The 23,589-nt window shown below is 43.7% G+C and overlaps 1 protein-coding gene across 2 annotated transcripts; it reads right to left on the bottom strand.

The window, feature by feature from the left end:
- Positions 1–288: 288 nt before the first annotated feature.
- otx2b (orthodenticle homeobox 2b) lies at positions 289–2,385 on the bottom strand (the record flags this gene model as incomplete). Of its 2 annotated transcripts, none has more annotated exons than XM_079215149.1 (3): positions 289–912; positions 1,547–1,698; positions 2,277–2,385. In XM_079215149.1, 3 exons carry the CDS (start codon positions 2,383–2,385, stop codon positions 289–291), a joined length of 885 nt encoding a protein of 294 aa, XP_079071275.1. The 2 variants fall into 2 exon arrangements, with proteins under 2 accessions (XP_079071275.1, XP_079071276.1); XM_079215150.1 differs by having other exon boundaries at positions 2,289–2,385.
- Between the last annotated feature and the right edge of the window lie 21,204 nt (positions 2,386–23,589).

Below are 23,589 nucleotides of genomic sequence, written 5' to 3'. Positions count from 1 at the left end.
TGTGTCGCCCTCAACAGGTGTTTTTACGCATGAGGCACACACTGACAGACATGGATGAGGGGCTACAACCTGTGAACGAACGGAAAAAATCTCTTAGCCAGTGCTAAAATAAATTAAACCTCTCTAAGAGGACCATCATGCCAAAAACCCGAGGCCCCTGAGAGCCCTGCCTCGCCGAGCCCGGCTGACATTTTGACCAGTCCGATGTTTTTTTATTGAGGGGTGGCCGCGCCGTGTCTGATGTGATCGTCACTGTTTGTGCACTTTTTTGACAGCTGATTGCTCTGTTCACAGGACCTGGAATTTCCACGAGGATGTTTGATCCTTATAATCCAAGCAATCGGCATTGAAGTTCAGCTTCCACGACGCCGCCTGGTCCTTATAATCCAAGCAGTCTGCTGTGGAGTTGAAGCCCAGGCCGGACGTCCCGTAGCCTTGGGTGGCGAGGGACGCCGGGGACTGGTTCAGATGGCTCGTGACCGCGTTTGTGCTCATCGGACTGAGAGTTGAGCCAGGGCCTGACAACTGGTGGTGCATGGGAGTGAGGTAAGAGCCGCAGTCCATGCCGCCGAAGTAGGACGTCGAGCCGGCGTAGGTCTGGCTGTAGCCCGAGGCCTGGGTGTAGGTCATGGGGTAAGACCTCTGCATGCAGGAGGAGGAGGTAGACAGGGGGTCTGAGATCGGAGAGATGGACGCCGGGCTCCAGATGGACACTGGGGCGGTGCTGGTGGAGATGACGGGGGCGGTGGTGGTGCTCGCGGGGGGCGTGAACTGGCCGCTGGCTCCGCTCTCTGAGCTCACTTCTCTGGTTGGGGAACTTTTCTTTTTGGCAGGTCGCACCTTGTTCTGACCCCCGTTCTGTTGCTGCTGCTGCTGCTGGCGACACTTTGCCCGCCGGTTCTTAAACCAGACCTGAAATAGTCACATAGTGGTACATGTAAGTGTTCGAGAATCCTTAATTATGGAGTAAATATAATGCAAAGTATACGTTTCTAGAGCACAGACAGTTACAGCAAATATTGTTTCACTTGCAAATAATATGAAGTTTTTATTTAATCTATATGGAAAGAAGTAGTGATTTAATTAATTTCAGTCAAAATCGAGAAGTCTAGAGATATAGCTTCTCTTTTATAATAACATAAAGTGTTTGGTACCAGTGGACTGATCGGTCTTATTTCATTGCTCAAATTCTCGAAACAGGAATCTAAGTTGAATTATCTCACCCCACTGGCAAAAGTTTTCCACTTGATTTAAGGAAAACGAAATTCTAAGCTTTAGATTTACTGTCAGTCACGGGTTAAGACAAGTGTTTCGTCAAATCTATTTTTACCAGTTTCATTCGAGCTTCTTTTGTTTCATATGTATCCCCCCGTAAAAGAGATGTATAAAGGCTATACTATTTTTTTCACATTGTAAAATCTAATAGTTGTTTTAACAATGTGTTCACACTTTCGCGTTGGTGTCTCACAAATATATATATTTTTTTCATACGTAAAGTATTTCTCTACATTGATAATTTTCTAAATATGCTGATGCTCTGACTCACCTGTACTCGGGACTCAGGTAGATTGATTTTCAACGCCACCTCTTCGCGCATGAATATGTCCGGGTACCGCGTTTTGCCGAATAACGCCTCCAAAATGTCGAGCTGTGCGCGCGTAAAAGTAGTCCTCTCTCGCCTCTGCTTCCGTGGCGTTGCTGCAATTGAAAGAAAAATGTAAATCAAATGAAACATGTAAAAGTCAATGTCCATCTTTAAAAGAAGTAGAAGCAAGTAAAAAAAAAAAATCAAAAACCATCAAAGGCAGATGTGGAACAGAATCGCAGTATATTTATTTGTTCTTGTTTGCGTAATTACGCACAAGTCCTGTGAGACTTATAGACGCCGGTGGCAAATTATAGCACTCGACGTACTTTAGACTAAAACAATTATACATTTTTGGCAGAAATCAAAGCAATTTGTCAGTAATTCATTTAAAATGCACATCAAACAATACAATCACACAAGAGGAGACACACACAGCAGTGAGAGTCCCCTTCACTGTGGAGTGCGTTTGGGCAAGACGTTTGATAAAATAACCGTAGCAATATAATGTTGGATTTCTTTTGTAATTTTTCTAACTTGTCTGTATTGTATAAAATGCATTATTCCCAAGTCTTTAGATTTGGAATTTTTGAAATAAGTCTTGATTTCACACTGTAACATTTCCAGTCCATCAAGTTGATATCACCAAGCAATTAATGTCATTTCATTATACCTTATGTATTCTTCAAACGTTCAAACCCACCTGGATAGCCCACTGATGGATGCAAAAGGTCCATTCCAGAAGTGGTTAAGCTGAGGCCATTGACTGTGTAAGGTGGTTGCTTTAGATACGACATCATGCTAATGTTTGCCTGAGGGCTGAAGTTGGAAAAAATTTTGAAAAATGGATGGAGCTCCCGATATGTACTTGGTGTCCTCTTCTCACCGTGTGGTCCGTCCTACACCGGGCACCTGTTCCAAAAATGACAAGAGGAGAAGACACCGATGAAGATGCACCTTGGGAAGAGATATGTCTGAAACGAGCAGCCCTCTCTCCAAAACACACGGCGCCTCAAAAAGCACCAACACTTGTCCAGCTGTCCTCGTCTCTGCACCCCCCGCCCCCACAAACACGAAGCAATACACCGGCACATGATTGCAACAAGTCCCTTTAAAGTGCAGACAATGGCTCTTGTATATGAAGTACAATACAATAAAAAATAGGAACTTTCAACTGTCTGGGCTTTTTAATATACAACTACAAAATAAAGCTTCATTTTTGCTTTCTTTCAGTTTTTTTTGGCTCTGTTTTATAAAATGTTTGACCTTATTTAATTTAAAGTGTTGTTTAGACATGTTAACAGAAAAGCAGTGGCACGTGAAAGAAGAAACTAAATCAATAAACTATAAAACAACATACAAAGTCATCATCAATTTAAAATGACCTATAGCTTTTCAATTGCATCCTTTGTCATTTAAGACATCCTGAATACTCTACAATATGTTATACATTTTTTAACAAGATTGGTCTGAATTTTCAAGGCAATTTAGAGTGAAAATTATTTAGATTTTTACATTTTAAAACACGAGATTATTTGGTGCTTCTTCTTCTTCTTTTTTTTTATTAGGAAAACTCGTGCTTCCTTATTGATTTAATCAGAAATAAACGCGCTCTGTGATGTGATTGGTATATGTGTGATTGCTGTCACTTCAACTCCAGTGACCCTCACGCGCTATATCCCCACTGCGCGTCTTGATTAGCTGCATTTTTTTTTCAACATCCAACGGTTTTAACCCCCTCATCCCAATCTGTCACACTTAAAACACACCCGTCTACCAGTTGCACACACCCGCTCAATAATGATCATCCTGTCCAAGAATTAATTATGATAAATGCATTTTTTTTTCTTCTTCTGTTGATGAATTAGCGAGGTAATCTGAGTGGCATCTAACTAGAGTTTGATATTAAAACAGCCATAAAGTGCTGCAGGCTCCTTAAAACGATGCTGCAAATCAGAAACGGTGATGCATTGTAATCAAATTATTTTTTTTCCTGAATAATCATCACCCCCTTTTCAGAAAAATACATTGAATTATTATACATGTGTATTTAATCGAGCACAATTTCCAATTTAGACGCATAAAAACAGCCTGTCATCAGATCCTCGATGATTCGAGTGAAATATGAAATGTGACGTATTTATTGTCCTCGAAATGTTTTGTCTCTGGAGGCAAAGAGAGAAAAGGCCTCGAAACTATGACTTTTCTTTGATAGCAGGCCTAAATGTTCTTTCTTCTCCGCCTCACTCCTCCAGTTATCTGTCGTGTAAATGCATGTCGAGGTCAAGTGTGCAGGATGACATGAATCGGGTTTCGTTTTAAGTTGAAACTCCTCTCGCTGAATTAGCACCACTGGCTTCAGTTAGTGAGTGTATGGCATGAGTTAAATGTGAATCATACAATTATTATAAAAAGGCAATACTAATAATTTTAGAAAAGCATTAATTTAGCTTTGAATCTGTCTTTGTTTCCATTAGCAGAGCCTATCATGGTGTAGCTTCACCAGTTTGCTATATTTATCAGATTCTCTGTGTGCATGTGCACCATTTATCTATTTGTATTGATCTGAAAGGGTTGGTGACACTTACTTCTCTATGCTAAGGCTGAGTTTATAAGAGGGGTTCGCCTTCATGGCATTGCTTCATGTGTTTTATTTCAGAAACGCTGCATTCCCTCTTTAAAATAACTGCGTTTGAAAGCCTTAAATGTGTTTTTAATGGCGTGATTCGGCTTCTAATTGTTTTTACTTCTTTGACTATTTTGCGATTTCTTATTTCGATGTAGGATCATAATGAAAATAATAGACTAATAGTATAATGCTGATGATAACTATAATAATAACGACAGTTTAAATACTAATACTAGTAATATAAGTCAAACTTACCCTGGTATCGACGACTGTAAAGTTCTTTGTCTACTTGGTTTCCTCCTGGAGAAAAAAATACAACTCAGTGGTGATGAACGGCGTCCTGGCGCATAAAACAATAGAAACCAGTAGAAGCAGAGGCAGTGGTCTTCTTCAGTGGCAGAACGACAGATACAATAAAAGCATAAAAGTTATAGGTTGAGCGCCTGCATCCGGTTTGGAAGCGGTGATGGAGGAGAGAGACTGCGATGGAGGAGAGAGACTGCGTTACGCCTTTAGGATTTGTTGGTGTGTTGTGAGTGAAGTGGCTCGAGTTGGATTTTGTACAAACTGCCAGCCAATGGGAGCCGCAGGACTGAGCTGAGGTCTGTCTCTGTCTCCGTCTCTCACACCGGTGGGGAGGATGAGGGGCTTTTTTTTTTTTTCTTCTTTTTTTTTCTCCCTGGGAAACAAATGTCTCCAGCTACTTTTTTTTTGACGCACAGTCCTCAGCCAATGGCAGCGAGAGGGCGACTGACAACATCCCCATCCCACCGCAGAGAGGGCGCAATGACAATACATGCACGGTATACATGTGCCGGTGGATGTCGAGAAGTGGAGTTTAAATCGAGGAAAAGTCAGTTAGTCACATTTTTATTACATTTTATATTCGACATCGCTGCTAGGCAGTGGATGCATTGACCTGAAGAAAGTTACACGAAGGCTTGTTGGGCGATATATGGGCAAATAAATAGAAACATATATGCCCATTATATTAGTACTATGAATGCATAGCCTGCTCATATATATTTTTTTAATATTTAAAATAATGTTCATTCTGTTCTTCAGATATAATCACATTTTAAAAGTTTCAGATAATCGAGGAATATAAAAGCATCTTAACATGAATTTGCGGACTTTATGGGAACCCGGCACAAAACAAATGTAAAGTGTGTATGTTTGTTATAGATGGGTATAACATGATTTATGTGACAAAAAAAAGACTTGCAAGGGAAAATAATCGCCTGGACTGAAGCACAGTGCTCGGAGGCTGCACCGTCCTCTCACATTCCAGCGCGTCGCAAAAAAAAAAGGGGGATTTAGAGCGACTTATTTCCTTAAAACTGTCCTCCCATCCACAGAGCCAGTCAGTCAGCTCCCCTCGGCCTGATACGGGCCTGCACCAACATTCACCGACAATATTTACATGGGAGTTCCCAGCGAGAGACACCAAGCAGCCGATGCCTTACATCACATGCAGCACCGGAGCTGCAGAGAGATAAGGGGGGAAGCATAGAGGCCGGTTCTGATGGAGACATTTCCACTTATTTCACTTGACACGCGTTCTGCAGGGAGGATGTGGAAGAAGATAATTATGGAGGTAGGACTTTTTGATTTTTTATTTATGGGGAAAAAATATATATTGTAGGTTTTATGTTGTAACATAGTAGTAGCATGTAATAAGTAAATAATAATAATGTGTCGTTTTTAAAAACGTGATGTTATGATAGCCGTTTAGCTCAGGATTCATCTGATTTCATAATTACGGAGGAAAAGCTGCAAGGGACAAGCAGGCTTCCTCTGTGTCACTTGCATTTTGAACCTGCGTGCCCATCTCAAAATAATATGCCGAAGGTTTTTGTCACGGCTTGGTAAATGTATCATCTTAAGAGGCTTTGCGGAACACCTACACACAGACACACACACACACACACACAGACACACACTCACGCACACACTGCGCGCTTGCACAGACACACCCGCTTACTTCAAACAGATTTGAATATTGATTTAGATTTATAAACACAGGCAGACCGTGGGTTTTATGAATCGTCATTTCGCCTCTCTGTGGCTCGTGTGGAAGGCCAGAGTCAAAGGTGCAGTGGCAGCTGCTGGGAGAACTGGTTTCCACTCAGGGCTGCAGCCTGCTGGGGCTCACACACACCGGTACAACATGCATCAACTTCACCAACTCAGTGACATCTCTTTTGACAGATTGCGACCAGAAGAAGCCGCTGAATGGATCATAACCCCGGATTTCTTTTAATAACCAAACATGCAGAGGAAACAGGTTTTGCTGTGAGTCTGTCAGAGGAGGAACTGCAACACATCCAGGTACCTGTGTGTTTATTTTGTTGTTTTTTATTTATGTTTTGGATGAGTAATACACATGTATTTTGTCCGCTATAATACGATGAAAAAAGTGGAATTAAACCACATAAACTCACCTGTTTATGTTGATTTAAAAATCACGTCATATATATGGAGAGCAGCTTCACATAGGAAAAAACAAACTCTTTTGGTATTTTATTCCTGTTGCTGTTTACGTTATGGCCATCACAATGGGCAGCCTGCCCAGATGTTTACCAGGCTCCAGCCAAAAAGCACCATATTTATTGTGGGTGTAACGTTTAAATTGAGATGCTATATATAGACAAAACCTGTTCTATATTCTAACACTTACTTATATAGCCTGATATTTGAGAGTAATCAGCTTGCAGCCCTCCCAATAAAAATGTAAAAAAAAAATCCATTTGTAAAAACGTGGATTTAAGCTGCTAATATTTTAGCAGCTGCATGGTAATGCACCCTAACGCCAGACTTTCAAACTGCTGCGTGCAAAATCGTGACGTCTGATGCAGTTATCTTTTGGATCTCACCGTTTAAATTGCTAAATAATTTATTAAAGTGTAAAGCCAGGCCCTCCGCAGGGACTTTGTATCTTAAAAGGACGTTTAAAGGGAGAAGGAGTTAAACGCCTCTGGCGAGCAGCGCTCCCACTGACTCCCGGCTAATTGACGACGACGGCTTTTATCTCCGCCTCTGCTACATTCAACCTGAGGGTGAGGATTTCAAGCCGGCTCCAACCTGTGATTTCTACCAGTTAATGCGTAGCCTATGCATCCGTACTAATGCATTGCACAGGCATGGATGTTTGACCCTTGTTTGATAGCTTTGAAAAGGAAAATCTTATTTCAAGATTGGATAATTACCGAGCAGGCAGCCCCCTTCTCTGCGCCTCAGCCAGGCATAGAGAGACATAATCAACACATTATAGAGTGGATACGTGCACGTTCTGAAGATTTAATAGAACAAATACACACGCAATCTGTCTGTGATTTATTTAGCAAAAGAGACACATTTTAAATGCTGTTGTGATTTATGTGAATTTATAGCATGCATATTTACCACATTTATATCTCTTCTATCTAGGCAGCTTTACTCTGCCTTTTCCCTCCTTGTTTGATATCCGCATGGCTGAATATGAGGAATGTATTGGTGGAATTAATTCTGAGCTAAAAAAAAAAAAAAGAACCAGAAAAAAGGGAATTCAATCTCAGAAAGGCTATTCATATAGAAATTATGATAATCTATAATGTCAAGACAAAGATTTTGCTTTGCCATTTGGGATTTAAATTTACCTGAGTCGATACTGCCTTTTGACTTTAAAACAATAGGTTACAGAGTTGCTTTTATAATATTTTTTTTTGTGGTTAAACCCATACGTTATAATTAATACCTCAACCTGGTAAAACATCCTTTATATGTGTATCCTTTAAACTAATCTTGCTTTACAGATTGACATATATCAGTTATTATCTTTACTGAAAAACTGACATATAAATGTTGTAATAATGTGTTTCAAATTCTTTAGCGTTTATTGGGTCATGTGTCCGTATCTTTTATAAAACCTGGCTCCAGAAGGTATTATTGTGAATAGATATACAGTGTGTGCGTGTGTTTGTTTGTGTGTGTGTGTGTGTGTGTGTTTAGTTGTGTGTGTGTGTGGGTGAACGAGAGAGAGAGGAGGTGAAGTAGGATAATCACAAGCTGTATTTTAATTAGCCTGGCAGGTTTGATAGATACGTTGCCACTGCTGCTGCTGCTGCTTTTCCAAAAAGGTGCAGAGCGTAGTGAGACAGGTCTCTAAACAGAGGGCTTTCCCCACACTGTTTTCTTATCACAAAGGAGCTAAACCTTTGTGTAACGTAACATGTAACTGACCCTAAAGGTCATCAAACACATTCAGTCTCCTCCCCTGGGATTAAGGAGGGAGAAACCTCATTCAGTGTCAGTTTGAGAGTGTTTACTGACACAGAGGCACACAGACGGATTCACCAGGCAGCACTCTGCATCCGGGATGTTATCTCTATAAAATGACTCCAAATGTTACAAATTTAGGTTTGGCTCAAAGCTGTGCTTAAAATAGTTATAGAACATGCTGTATTGTGTTTTTAGTGCAGCGCCTCTGTAATGAAAAAGATGTGCTGAGCATGAAAATATTGGGTTTATTTTCCAAACACACATTTCCTCCTTCAATTCAAACGTGGTGCGTGGTGTGTGTGTGTGTGTGTGTGTGTGTTTGCCAAGTGTGCTCTTTCCATTAATATGTCATGCCTTTTAATTAGTGCCATAATTGTTTGTGTTGTGTTTGTGCAGGAGTTCGCCAACAAACAAACGGATGCAATTAAACAAACTCGCCTTCAGATCATCAATGAGGAGGCAAAGTCAAGACTGGAAAAACCAACAAGGACAAACGTAAGAGGGAAGAAGACTCGGCCTCCTCAAGGTTAAACTTGAACTGTGTTAAGAGCCCGACTTCACGCAATCTGGATAGTTCTGCCTTCTTCTACAAACACACATCACGAGCTGTTTGAGAATGAAACATCCTTATTTTTCACCCTGTAATAACTATTTGTTGATGTTATATATTTTCTGTATTTGCTAAAACAAGTGTTTCTTCTGTTTCTTCTCTGCCTCCACACTGTTTTGAAAGTAATTAAAAACACTCATTTGCAAATAAAGACTATCATTGTCAAACCACCGCCCTGCTCTCTCCCTCTCTCCCTCTCTCCCTCCGCCGTCAGTATAGCCTTCTCCTCTGTGTGCTGAGGTGTCTGCATGTCGAGTAAAACCTGCCCTGCAGACCGGACCTCTCAAGTCTTCAAAGGAGTAGGAACTCAATGTGGGGGATTTGTTCAGGCTTATTTGGTAACCTAGGATTTGAATTGGATTCTGGGAGGCATTCATAACACATTTGAAAATGTTACATTGTGTGATTTTGTGTGTAATCCCCATAATACATTTTAGAAATGGTCACAGCACTCGCACAACTGTGACTATTCATGATTTATCAAATGGTTTTCTTGTCTTGCCTCTCGGGGGTGAGGTGTGTGTTGCCGGCAGGGAACGGGAAGATCTCGTCCGTCGGACGGGAGAGCCGTCGAGGAGATGATTCCTGCGCTTTAACCTTTCTCTCAACACTTTTTTTTTTGGACCTGAATATGTGGTAGGGTCACAGCCACCGAGCCTCCAGAGGGATTCTCTCAGACCCCCCAACGGCACTGGTGCATTACAACCTCTAGTGGATTATACCTCCCTGGTAGGAGGGTTAGTGTACACACGCACACACACACAGACACACACACACACACACACACACACACACACTGAGGGTACAGTTTATTAAAGTCTGTATATTTGATCAAAGCCGCAGCCATAGATTAATAAGCGGTTCTCTTTCCTCCATCGTGCTTTGTAAAGTGCTTCATACTTTGCATTAATACAGTTAAGTAGAAAACTGTGAGGCTGTATCGTTTTGTACTTGTTGGAAAGTTTTAAATAATGTGCACGTCTAATACGTCTAATTTAAAAGGCCCCCTCCAGATATGTTTTACGACATATAAGAATACTCAGCTTTGAATAATTATATGCGTTTGATATGGTTTTTACACAAAAAAGTTACCTATTCTACCGAAATTCTAAATTCTAAAAAGAACACCTGCTCCTTCTTCATCATTGAAGCATTCGGAGTCTGTGAATACGCAAATGTTCTTAATTTCAAAAGTTGAAGTGCTGGACAGAAGTTGTCTGCTACTTTGTGTAAAAGTCCATTTTCAGTGTTTGATCGCTGCACGCTTCAAGTTCCCGCATCACACGCATCACACGCGTGTGTCTGACATCCAGACTCGTCGTGATGTCACACAATCTTGACATTATATTCAAGGTGAGAACAGAGAAACGTTTATCCTAAAAAAAAACAGCTTTGTTGTGTTAAACTCTGCACATTATTCTGCTCAGTGAAGGCAAACCATCCAAGTGAAGATAAGAAAAAACGATGTTATGCTTTAAATATCATGCCCTTTCCCTCCAAAACGAGTCGCGTGTGTTCGCAAAACCAGAACTTTTTTGGGCCATGTTGTTTTATTGAAATAGCAAAAAGATATGTTCCCATGCGGCATGGTGTTTCAGATGGTCCAGAAGGAGAGAATAATGTTATCCAGTAGACGGTCCATCACATTGCTGGCTTCACTGCTTGGATTTCTTGTCTGGTACATGTACTGTAACTCTCCCGCCTAAGTTCGATAAGAGCGAGAGCAGTGGTCTCTGTGTGTGTGTGTGTGTGTGTGTGTGTGTGTAAATCAGTGTTTATGCCCTGTCCAAACCCCACTTTGCTTTGAATGACACTTTGGCGATGCCCCCAGCTCCCCACTTCGACTTCTCAAGCGTACCCCCTGTTAGTGCCAACTCTGCCAATTCCTCTCATGTCTTTAATATCTCTCTTTGGGCCCTTGGGTTCTGCCAGTGAAGGCTCCCCTGTGACAGTTGGACATCGGCCTCACATTTGGGAGACAGCGGCGGGTGTTTGTAGCGTTCCCAGCCCCGGGCCTGTGGGGAATCTGTGATGGCTCGCCTGTCAGCCGGCCCCTCCCCTGTAATTAGGAGAGTAAACACAGCGCCTGGCTCGGCTTGGGGGACAAGTAGGAGGGAGCGGAGGAGGAGACCGTCCGGCTCCTGTCCTACTGCTACTTGAGCTGTCCAGGAGCAACTTTTGGACTGACACCCCATCACATCTCTTCGGTGTAGAGGAGAGTGTGTGTTAACGTGCTGAGAAACACCACGTTTCCATATGCACCTTGTTGAGCATCGGTGAGCCACTGAGAGGGCTTGTCATTGAACTGAATCTTTGAACAGAAAATACAAAGAGACTGATCAGAGATGATCTGAGAGCGATGCAGATCAGAACATGCACAGTGATGAGAATGTTGATGTCTGGAAGCTGTTTCCTGCAAGGTATTTCCTGCACATGTGTATTATTCCCACCCCAGCAGATGAAAACCTCCACTAAGCCTCCGTCCCTCCTCTCTTCACCTCTCTCCTGGTTGCTGGGGGGACCGGTCAGCGGCTGGAGGAATGTGTTGTGGGCTGGAGTTGTAGCCGTAGCTTGGGACCAGCTCGGGGGAAGCGCCATCCCACCCAGACCCAGCCACTCCGCTCTGCCCAGGCAGGGAGGCTGGCTGCGGGAATGCCGAGACCAGGAGGGGAGGAATTTTACTGGAGGATCTGCCAGAGAAATGCCATGCAGGGAGCGATGAAGAGAGAAACCTAGATAGAGAAAGAGGGAGAGAGAGGAGAGAAAAGGAGATCTCAGCCAATTGAAACGCAGCCTGTCAGTGTCATTTCAGTTTTGTAGGATGCTTACTGATGATGGGCCAGTTGCTGAATGAGCTGGTTGCCACACAGACACAGTGGCACCGCATCTGACTTAGATCCTTCGCAGATGGCTTGGGGTTCAGGGGGCGTAACTGAGGTAGCTTGAAGTAAAGTAAACTATCATTGTTTTACAGTGTCAGCGTAAATCATCCATCTGTATTAACCGCCATCTGTCTCTCGCCAAGACATGAGCATGATCACATGCACTAGTTTTTGTGTAAGTACATTTTAAATCAGATGGTGTGCATCAGTGTGTGCATGTGGCGGACAGGGAGAGTACAACGGGAGGGGTGCCCGAAGGCCCCGTGTACTTGCCAAAGTCTTTACGGCGCCCAGAGAGCCATGCTGCAGCATCATGGTCCACAGCATGGAAAGACATGGGGCAGATGGGTGCAGTGTAGCAGCACAACCTCCCCCTTCCCCTCCCAAATGTGAGGCAGCAGTGGTGGGAATGGCACAGTGTGAGAGGGAGCCTGAGTTCATGGCTGAAACAGAAAAGCTGTTGGAGGGGCATTTGGGGGCTGGGGGAGAGTTGGGGGCTGAAAGCTGTTTGAGGGGGGGGGGCTTTGGAGAAGTTGGTGGGGAAGGCATCCTGCGATGGAGAGGGAAAGCCAGTCCCCCCTGTCACATCCCTTTGAAATCCAAGTGCAGGGGCACGAGCCCAGGGAGGAGTGGCAGCGTGGCCCAGCGCCTGGGCAGACAGGCAGTCACCGCACTGGGCCGCAGTCCAGCTCGCCTCGCCTGGCCTGGCCCCTACCCACCCCAGCCCACCCCGTCTGGCCCAGGCTTACGGGAGTCAGGCAGCCGACCCCCGGGGGACAGGCCGGAGCCCTACGCTACTGCGTCCCTTATCAGAGCCTCTATCCACTGGGCTCCAATCGGCAGCAGTGTCCACCGTGTAGAGAGGCCCCGCGGAGATGTTGGGGGTGCTCCTCATGCACCCAGGCCTCTGGATGAGGGCCCAGCGGAGTCTGCTGCTGATGATAACCCCCACCTCACCGCCAGGCCATTCTGCCTTCAGGGCCTGCGCAGGTCCACACATCCCCATGGCAACAGTGGCAGGGCCGTCCACACAATGTGAGTGGGCAACAAGCCAAGTGCTGCCAAATTGGGATGAGGGAGAGACATTTTGGAATAATGCTCAACCCCAAATCTTTTCACCTTTATTTTGTCTCTGAGTAATCATGTTTTTGGCTCCACTGATCTAATATCAGAGACTTGGACAGCATTTGTTATTTGAACAGTGGTCAGCAGCAGCAGAGACACCCACACTTTCTTTGTGAGGTTCCCCACCACTGCTCCTTAGTACGTACATTCTTCCACCACTCTTTAGGCTCTAAAATTAACATTTGAATGTATAAAACTAGACCCTGGAGCATAATTGACCCAATACATTCTGAAGCATTGGTTGTGTGCTTAAAGAGACCTTGTCATGGCAATATTAAGCCTGGGTAAACACAAGTAGTTCAATGACATTCACAGCAGCCACCTAAAGTTGATTCCCCACCCACTCTAAGCCACTGGGAAGATACTGCATAAGTGGTTGGGTGGTGTTTACTGAAAGTGGATATCTGCTGTTTGTTTTGTTGTTTTGCTTTCCGTCCGTAAACACTGCATAGATTTCCTTGAGTGGTGTTTGAAACGCGTATGTGTGTGTGTGTGTGTGTGCCATGTGTTATATTTACTGATAACAGGATTTACTCAAATTGCGAATCACCAGTTGAGAAAGGTTAATTGTCAGTGCAACTGGTAGAATGAGTACATGCAATAATTATTAGTCTAAGTTGCTTTATTATTTAGGGATGCTAATTAGGCATTAACTGTGGGCCCCTTTTTGGATCACAACTTCAAATGCATGTCAAATTGCATTAAGTTCACTTTGACATCCATTTATCAAACTAAAGGAATGCTGTTTTGTAGATGTCCTTACTGTGTTTATTATTATGAAACGGATCTGTTTTTGAGGTATTGATCAGCAAAATTAGCAGAGGGATTTTCATAAATTGCTCAATGTGGCGCATCCTCATTTTATTCACTGTGAGGACAATACACGTTGTGATTTATGTGTTTTTTTTTGGTTGCTGGTGGTTTAAGTTTGCGAATTTAAGATTGCATTAAGAAGGTTATTTGAACACAAAACCAGGAACACTTGATTTGAAGTGTATTCTCAGTCACACCGGTTATTACTCCTCTTAGAAACGCAAGGATTGGTCTGGATGTGCCACCCATGTGGGTGAGGCTGGCATGAGTCTGGCACAGAGGTGAGGTGAAAAGTGACAAGGAAAGAAAGCAAGAGATCAAGGCATGACTGCCAGTGCATGTCATTGCCCTACACTCTCATCAAATAGCCCCGTGCTGCTTATGCTGCTGCCCAGACGCAAATTAATTTGGATGCCTGGAAAGACTGCAGAGCCCAGGACTCATCTCTGCCCTTTAAAAAAGAAAAGACACCAGCGGAGCGCACTCTTCCAACAAGGGGCGGGGGGGTTTGATGGATTTCAGCGGAGGGCAATACAGTGTCTGAAATAAGATGGGAGGGTACAGAGGACACGGTTGAATGTGCTTCTCCTGCTATGATGACAAGATGGCTCAGCCACCACTGTGCCACTGGCCTCCCCCTGGTACTCCCCCTCAGGACACAAGTAAAGTAGAAGGGAGTGCTGAAGGAAGAAGGAGGAGGGGGAGGGTGGGTAGAGGAGCACTGACGGTTAGCCGCCGTTTAATCTCCTCCTTGGCTCACTGCAGAATCTTTCACTACATGCCCCACTCCCTCTTCTCACCAAATCTGTACCTGCTCATCCCTGGGCCCGCTTTACAGGGGGGCTCTTGATCAGTGAGGTGATGGAGAATGGTCCTCGTCACACACTCCAAATAGGATCGGATTGCCTGGGAGTAAAAGGTGAGAGCTTCATGGAGCTTGGGAAAAAAAATAGAGGTGGTGGTGGTGTTGTAAGGGGGGTGCTGCCGCAACCCGACACTACCAAGAAATGAGCTGTGTTTGAGATGGAGTTTACAGGGTAAAGAGGTTTGAGAGGGTTGTGCCGGTGCAGAACAACCAACAAGTCCCAGTGCATGTGTGCTGGTGAGGGGTCTGGCCAAAAGAGGAGGGGAGTGAGGCGGAGGTCTTGTCCTGCTATCATGTCGTTGGCATGTCGTTAACCTCCCAGGGCTCAGGGGAATAAAAGCAAACCCCTGTGTGTGTGCTTAAAACTCAGGCTTCGTTTGTGCCTGGGGAGAGCTGGACCCCTGCTGGAGGACAAGGTAACAAAACAGCAGCATGCTGACTGAAGGAGGGACACTTGAGTAAAGGGTTAAAGAAAAACACATGCTGGGTCACAGACCGGCCTCTTGGGTTTAGTATTATACAATGAAGTGGTTCAAATGAAGTGTTTCAATATTATGAAGATCCTTAAATCTTCACTTTCACTCAATACTTGATCCCATTGATCTTGTCTTAGTTTCATCAGTGGTGATAGAAGTTTTCAGATCTGAAAGTGAAGTAAAAGTAGCAATACCACTGTGTAAAATTACTTCTTTAAAAAATACCTAAGTATTCCTACTGCAGAAACATTTACTTTAAATGCCAAAGTATATATTCCTGCAGAAAAATGTCACCTGTAAGTATACGTTGTTCTTTTTGGATGTGTGAGTGGTATTGTACTGTTACAGTTGGACATGGTGCTAATTCAACTTAGTCAGTGTTGAACAAAAACTAACTGTCAGATACATTTAGTGGACCAAAGAGATATAGTATTTCCCTGTGTGATTGTATGCTACAATGAAATCATGAATATGCCAGTTGCTCACACAACAGCAACTAAAAGTGATGTTTGATTCTAATAAGGTTTTAAAGGTTTTAAACTAAGAGACTAGAACAGAAACTTGATGCCGCTGTACTTTTTGCAGCCTGTCATCCAGTAATAATGCATATTTAGTGCCTTAGCAATAGTGAACAGTGTAATGGAAACAACAGGAGTTAATGAGATGGAGCACAGGGGGGAAATGGCCAGTAAGAGTCCGAACAAGAGGTTGGTAACTCTTACTTAGTCTTGTGATCAAACACCAGTGGTGACACTACAAACTTCTATCCCCTCTTTTCAACATTTCTCCTTTCCAACCCCCCACCCACCTCCCCCCTCCCTTCTTTTCTACAGTAGTAATGCCCCTCACTATTTTTCTACATCTTATCCCTTTTAATTAGAAAGCAAATTCTGCAGCCTGGAGAGACCTAATCCCCTACTACCCAACAATGCACAGAGTGGCTTTGAACAGCCGACCTGCAACCCCCAATGCCTCAAATTCTCTCCACACTGCTGGACCTTCAAGGGGGAAGGGAGCCTTTCTCTTCCCCAGAACATTATTACTTAAGGATGCATATGCTGCGGTATTTGCAGAACTACATATTTGCATTTTAGGAATGTTAACAGTAATTAACAACTAAGTGACACATGTGACAGAAATGATACAAGTGTATGCCAACTCGCTCTATCTCTCCCATGAGAGATGTAGCCTCAGCTGATTTGCATATATATTAATGTCCCTTATTGTATAGATTAGATCCCATTAGTTGTGGTGATTCTGCTGGAAGGTGCAGTCACTATGATGCTTAAAGTCTCGTTATTATGTTAAGATTATGTTTAAATTGTTGGAGGGCAAGGGAAAAAGAAGGGGCTATGGCACTGATGCAAGGTTAAGGGTGATTAGACACCCTGACCATCCTGACAATAGGCTGAGATTAGATTCTAAAAGCCCCAAAAAGGAAAAGACCTCTCTAAAATGGAACTCCATTAGCTGTCTGTGCATTTACACTGCTTGTATCTGAAATTACCAGCTTCCATTTCTTAATAAAAAGTATATCTAGATGGAGCACACAGTCTGCTGAAATTAAATTCTGGCTTCATTCCTGGGTCTGAGTGCTTTACATCCACTCTGGCAGTTAACATAGTGGCAAAGTGATCATTTACTGAGCTGTTTGTCAGGACAATTATGAAGCTGTCAGCATCTGCTCTTGTGCCATAGTGTGGAGAGAGAGGTCATCTGATAGCAGCGATGATGAGAGAGAGGAGGAGTAAATCAGGCGAAGAGACGCTGACAATGGAAACAGTTTAATCTACTGATTGCTGCTCTTGATTTACAAGAGAGCTGAAACATTAGAAAGTTAGATTTTGAGTTTTTGTGCTGCACTGCCTCCAGTGGCTGATGCTCTGCTCGTGTCTAAGTGACTAATGGGGACAATTTTTGTTTAAATTGGTCGAGTATTGAACCAAAACGTTGCAGACGTCAGCTGCTAAACAAGCTTCAGTGTAATCCTCACGGTCATGTAAGGCCACTAAAAGTGCTTGTTTTTGCTCAGATTGTTATTATAAGTGTCTAAGAAAATTATAGAAAGCACCATAAAAATGAACTGAATATTTCTCTTTACCTTTGCTTGATCCGGTCTGTTTGTTCTTGTGTCTAACCAAGTCTTGCTCGAGGAAGTGTGCATCCTAATTGTGTATGGTCTAGTTTTTCCAAACCATTCGCCGCAAAAAATGGCCAACACATGGATGTACGACAGATACAAATACATGTTTTAATCAGTGCTAGTCAGAAAGGAAACTGGAGAAGGGCATTTCTGTCATGAATGAATAAACTGAGCCTGTGTAGTAATTTGCAGACTACATTCTTCAAAGCCGGTTCCTTAATTGTAGGTCTTTCAGCTCCGTCACCTCTCCTCTCTCGCTGTAACAATGTTGTCTTACAGGAATTCAGAGTTTTATTGACATAATAAATGATCTTTCAACAGACACACCGATTACATGAAATAACTTTGTTTAACTTCCATATTAATCATTGCTCAGCTAATTAACATTGATTGAGATGCCCTGAGCAGGGATAGTGCTTTGTGTGTGTGTGTGTGTGTGTAGGGTGCTATGAGACAAGGCTATTCTCCCACTCCCATCTACTTAAAGCTCAGAGGATCTTTCTTGCCTCCCGTCTCAATTAGTTACCCGCGCTGTCACTCTGTCTGTCACATCCTGCGTGCCACACTGAAACAACTGTAGAGTGGGCCGTCTGAGATGAACAAACAACAAGTCTTAGCGCGAGTGTTCAGCAGGAGAGCGTGGGTCACACTCTTGCCTAAGGCCGCCATATTCCTTTCCTACTCAAGGGTTCAATTTTCAGAAAGCTACTTAGGTATTATTCTAATCCCTACCCAGCTTTTTTTCCCCCCGAGGCCAAACGCTCAGGTTACGACTTTGGACACTTGATCAGGCGTAGTGCTAAAGTTTGAAGCCTTGGTTTAGTTTGTTACAACACTGTGTGTGGCAAAAAAAGACAACAATGGCAGGTTTGAGGTGTTCAATGCCTACCTGTCACAATGCTATGGAGCTGTCGATTAATATGTGACTGTTTAGGAGAAGACTGTTATGCCAATCTTTATCTGATGGAGCAGACCTATTAATAAAACATCATCCCTTAATTTGCTATAACAACACATTAGCATGACAAAATCAATGGCTTTGATTTGATATTCATGTATTTCTCTGAGCATATTTGCTGCTCTCTTGGGCCTGTGTGTGTTTCCTGAGGCTGCTGCAGATGGGCAGGGGTGCAGTGGAGGTCATGGTGAGGACTGCTGGGAGTTGTGGGGACGGCCGCCTCTATGGGATGTTTTTCTCTTGTACAGTTTTGTTGTCTAAATGATTTACAAACTTAATTGGCATTCCCGAGGGAAGGCTGCCAGCTGTCTGCCTGATGGCGAGGGTTTCTAATTTGGTGCATGGCGAAGGCTAGCTGCCGGGGTATCTAGCGGAGCGGAGCAGGGTGCGCAACACGCCGCACGCTGCACATGGCCCGATCAAGCCCAGGGTTTGTTTGTTTCCCCCTCGTTTGTTCAGCAACAGACATTGCTTCTCCAAGAGAGAGTGAAACAGCTGCTATCTAACAAGCAGAGTGCAGAGAGAGTGCTGGGCCGTGATGCTGGGATGAGGTGTTGGAGAGAGCTGGTTGGCCACTGGTGGAACTGGCAATAGGCGATCGTGGGCTGGTGTGTTGTCAATTTAAGTCACACTTAAAGTATGGTTTAAAAATTACTGACAATGTTTTAACGAGATCTGAGGTGTCACTTTCTCTCTCCAGCACATACTGTATATCTAAACTACTTCTTACCGTTCACTGGGCGACTCTCAGGTGGAGCTCCAGCTACGTAAGTCCTCTTCTCAACTCCAGACAACCCTTAGATTTAACAATCTGATGCCACTGAGGGATTTCAAAGGTCAAGATAGCAATTTAAAAAGTCAAACTAAGCTTGATTTCGGCTTTAAGCACTAATTCATATAATAAAAGAGCCCAGCAGTATTAAAGGGTTAGTTAGGAATAATAGAGGATAGAAAACTGCTGACACTAGAGTTCACTTTAAGACTTTTATTTACAAAAAAAAAAGAAGTTTCATAGTGATAAAAGTACTGCAGTTCCAATCTGCTGTAATTGTTTCAAGGTTCTGGTAAAGTAAAAGTAGAAATAAATAGAAGAAGGATTTTATTAGAAAACATACGGCACACTGATCCTTAACTTGAGTAAACTAGCAACATTGAGATATAAAAATACTGTATCAAACTTTCATTCCATTATCCGAACCGCTTATTCTATTTAGGGTCGCGGGTCGCTGGAGCCGATCCCAGCTGAGATTGGGCGAAGGCAGGGTTCACCCTGGACAGGTCGCCAGTCTATCTCAGGGCACATGCAGAGACACACAACCATTCACATTCACAGAGAACATGCAAATTCCACACAGAAGGACTGCCCAGACCGGGAACCGAACCCTGGCCCCTCTTGCTAGGCGACAGTGCTAGCCACTACACCGCCGTGAAGCCCTGTATCAAAATGACAATGTCTATCAGAAAATGTGCCAAAGAACAATACTCATTATGTAGCAGATTGATCCCAATCAGTGTTATATTAGTTTATATTAGTCAGTGGCGGGCCGTGCGTTTTCTAGCTAGGCCTTCAGTGCCAGCGTGTTGCCTTTGTGCCGCCAGAGACTCACGGGGTTAACGCAGCGACGTTACACTGTCAGACCGACCCACTCAATACTTTAATTGAGTTTTTTTTTTTTAAAATACACTTTAATCTAAATTGTAAAGTATCGCTATAACATTCAAATACATGCAGTGGAGTAAACGGTACAATATTTCCATCAAATTGCAGGGATGTAGAAGTATTAAGTAGCTTAACATTTTTATATTGACATAAAGTATTAATTGTACATATTGTTGTATATTAAGTGAGTATACATTGTGTACTGAAACACTAGACAGTACTGTTTCACATGCTCTATCCAGAAAGCAAGATGACAACTACTTTCGAAACAGTGTTGGTAGAGTTAAATTAGATTCATTTATATCTTCACATCCGAAACACACACACACACATACACACACCACACACACACAGCAGCTAACAGAGGTGAGCCCAGCTGTAGTGACCTGTACGACAGGGTGGACTGGAGCTTGTGGAGGCCGACGCCAACCAGCGAGCTCAGTCTGCAGGGCGTGTTGACTCTGCGCACATTACCACCAAATGCATGGCGCTGCATAGTCACACAGGATAATTGGCCGCAGCAGCAAATGTAAAAGTTGCTGGTTTTTCAAGGGTAAACAGGACTCACCTCCCTGACAAGGTGGTGACAGCCAACTGATTTATAAACATGCTCTGGGGGAAGAGGGTCCATATTCATGATAGGGCGTCCACTCTCTGAAAGCCGCACCTGTAGTGGCCAAAAGCAGCATCTTGCTGGTGTTTCATTAAGTCCTGCTAGCTATTTGGAATATTTGTTGCAACACTGTGATCCTGAGAGGTATACACCATGTGAAGAATAGCTTATCCGCAGCAGAAGTGGCATTAGATGCTGTAAATGTACTTCAGAAGAGCTGAAATACCAAGTCTGGTTGGACAAATATCTCCAATGTATGAGATGCTTTTCCTCTCCACATTCCTTGCGATTCTCCAACTGTCCAGACAAGCAGAAACAAAGACTGGTCAAGTGTCCTCTTGTGCCAGGGTTTTGCTCGTTGGAGAAATCCAAGAGAATTTGGAGTATGAGGAGATGACTAAGAGCTGCAACGTCTCTCCTGTAAATGGGCTACTCTGCCAAGATTTTTTCAAACAAGAGGCCGGATGTGGAGGTTGTAGAGGATCAAGGGATCTAAAGCTTAGTAAGAGCACTGCATTCATGATGCATGTGGCTGGTGGCCGAGGCTGGAGCGAACATATGCTGAGGTCTTTATTGGCATTCAGGAGTATATTGGAGGGACAATCAATTAGCCATGACGCTGTCTGTCCCCGTGGGCTCTCGGGATATCCGAATAACTAAGTGACCATACACACACCCAGATGCCAATCAACTTGGCTTGACTTCATGGGCAAATGCCATTGGGTGAATACTGCCCATACACAGATTTTCTTGAAGTTACTAAAGGTCGAGTCATGAATCGACAGGTGCAGGTGGATGGAGTGAGCATGCAGAATGCGTCTGCACCTGGGTGGTACGGGCAGACCTGGTGTTAGCGGAGCTGCTCGTGACTTTAATTGGCCCTGTAGTAGTCTAATTGATAAGTGTTGTGTGCAGGACAGGGAGGGGGCAAAGGGTTGCAGTGCACCCCTGGCTGCGGTGCAGACTTGAGAGGAGCATGCAGGGGCACTGCTGATTATTCAACATGTTTCTCTAATCCCAGCCCTTGTGGTAGGAACCTGTGAAAGAGCCTGGTCTTTGTGCCGGGAGGCTAATCGTGTTTTGGAAACGCCGATCGAGGCTAATCTTCTGGCCTGCCTCTAATGTGGAGCCGCTGATATCCTCTGCTGCGATAAATTAAGCTACTTATTAATCTAATTATGGCACATTCATCCCCACAAACTTTCATGTGACTTGGAAAGCCCCCTTCACCATTCACTCCCACACCCCTCTAGCCTCCCCTTCTCCAAAACCACTTCTTGAGCCTGACTCCCCCTCCGACCCCCTCCTCCCTCTCTCTCTCCCTCTCTCTCTCTCTCAGACTGCCTGACCCTGGCCGGTCCAATTAGGAGCCCTCAGGATCTTGCCTCTAACGAGCTCCAGGCTCCAGTCGGCCTCTCCACACAGACTGGGGTAAGTCTAACTCCTTCTCTGCCTTCGCCCCACCAACTCTGCACCTGCTTTATTCTGCCGTTCATTAATCATTTTTGGTTTTCACCCACTTTGGAGGGCGGTGATCTCAAGAGGTTTCTTTAGTGTTTTTGCTCATCACCACTCATCAAAGCACAGTTTAGCTGTTGTTTTCCTTTCTACTCCATGTGCTCCATCCAATCATCCATGTTGGCCCTATTGTGAACCTCCTCTACATTTTGACTCGCCCTAAAGTGAACTTCTTAACCTTTTAAGCCCCGCAGAGGTGCTTTTTTAATGTAAAACATTACAATAATCATGAACAAATATATTGATGCTACACATCAAATTAAACAAGAGAACATGGGCTACAATAATTAGTCAGCCATTTCAACACAACTCAAACACCAACTAAAATAATTATTAAAATATCATAGTTATAATTTTGCCATGAGTCAGCCCACTCTGCATGTTTCCGGAACTAGCAACCCGTAGCTTGGTGCTATCAGAAGAGACTATATGGCAAAAGCAAGACAATTCCACACAGATTCCAAATCTATTCACCGAATCCCTCTGCTGCAAAGCATCACTGAGATATGAACCAAAGAACACATCGCTGAGTCAGCAAATTAGGAAACATTTTTGAAAAAAAAGCAAATAAAAGAAAAAATGCATTTCCCCCAGTAAATCCACACTGATACAAGTTTATTGAACACCAGAAGTCATATACAAGTGAAATATAAGGTTTGCTACATCAACAAATTCAAATGTCACAGATGCGCGAAAATATGCGCAAATGTGCTCAAATGCAAATTTTGGAAACCTCGCCTGAATTCTCTCTGTACTTTACCTCTCTGACTTTGTTCTGCTTCACTTTTTCAAAGTCAAACATTGCAGAGAGACTGTTCACATATTGTGTTATGATTTGGGAGAGCTTCAGGGCTTAGTGAAGCATCATTTCAAGGAGATAATCATCCTGAAAGTGCTTTTTTTTTATAGGCGGACCTGAAACTTCTATTTTTTCTGTGTTTCAATCTTTATTTACTCTTAGCCAGCAACATATATACTAATATTTACACATCTGACCAAAAGCTCACATGGGTTGCCTTTATTATAACACCACACTTATTCAAATAGCCCTTGTGCTTGCAGAGATACACCCTTTTTAGTTTGGGTATGTTATTTCGAGCAGAATCCTAAAAACTGCCATGGGGCTTAAAGCAAGTAAGGCCTTTTTCTAACCTGCTTCAGGCCATGTGATGTCTGAAGTCTCTGCCGCACATAGTTGCTCTCAGCTTTGGGGTGATGCTACTCCTGTTGCATTTGCTCGGCTTTCACAGGGTGCCATGGCTCTGTTGGGTGGGAATCTTGAGGAGCTGGGAAGCTTTCTGTGGGGAAGTGAGAGCGGGATGACAGGCCCCTTCCCTCCATGGACAGTGACCCTGAAGGTAGATGAAAGAAGTTCACGTCTGCACTTTAGCAGCTCAAACTGGGCTGCGATCATCCGTGAAGATTCTCTTACCCATCCACCCCCGCTGTCTC

This window comes from Taurulus bubalis (genome assembly GCF_910589615.1).
Source record: "Taurulus bubalis genome assembly, chromosome: 1".
Lineage (NCBI taxonomy): Eukaryota > Metazoa > Chordata > Actinopteri > Perciformes > Cottidae > Taurulus > Taurulus bubalis.
This window is presented reverse-complemented; position numbering and strand designations above follow the sequence as displayed.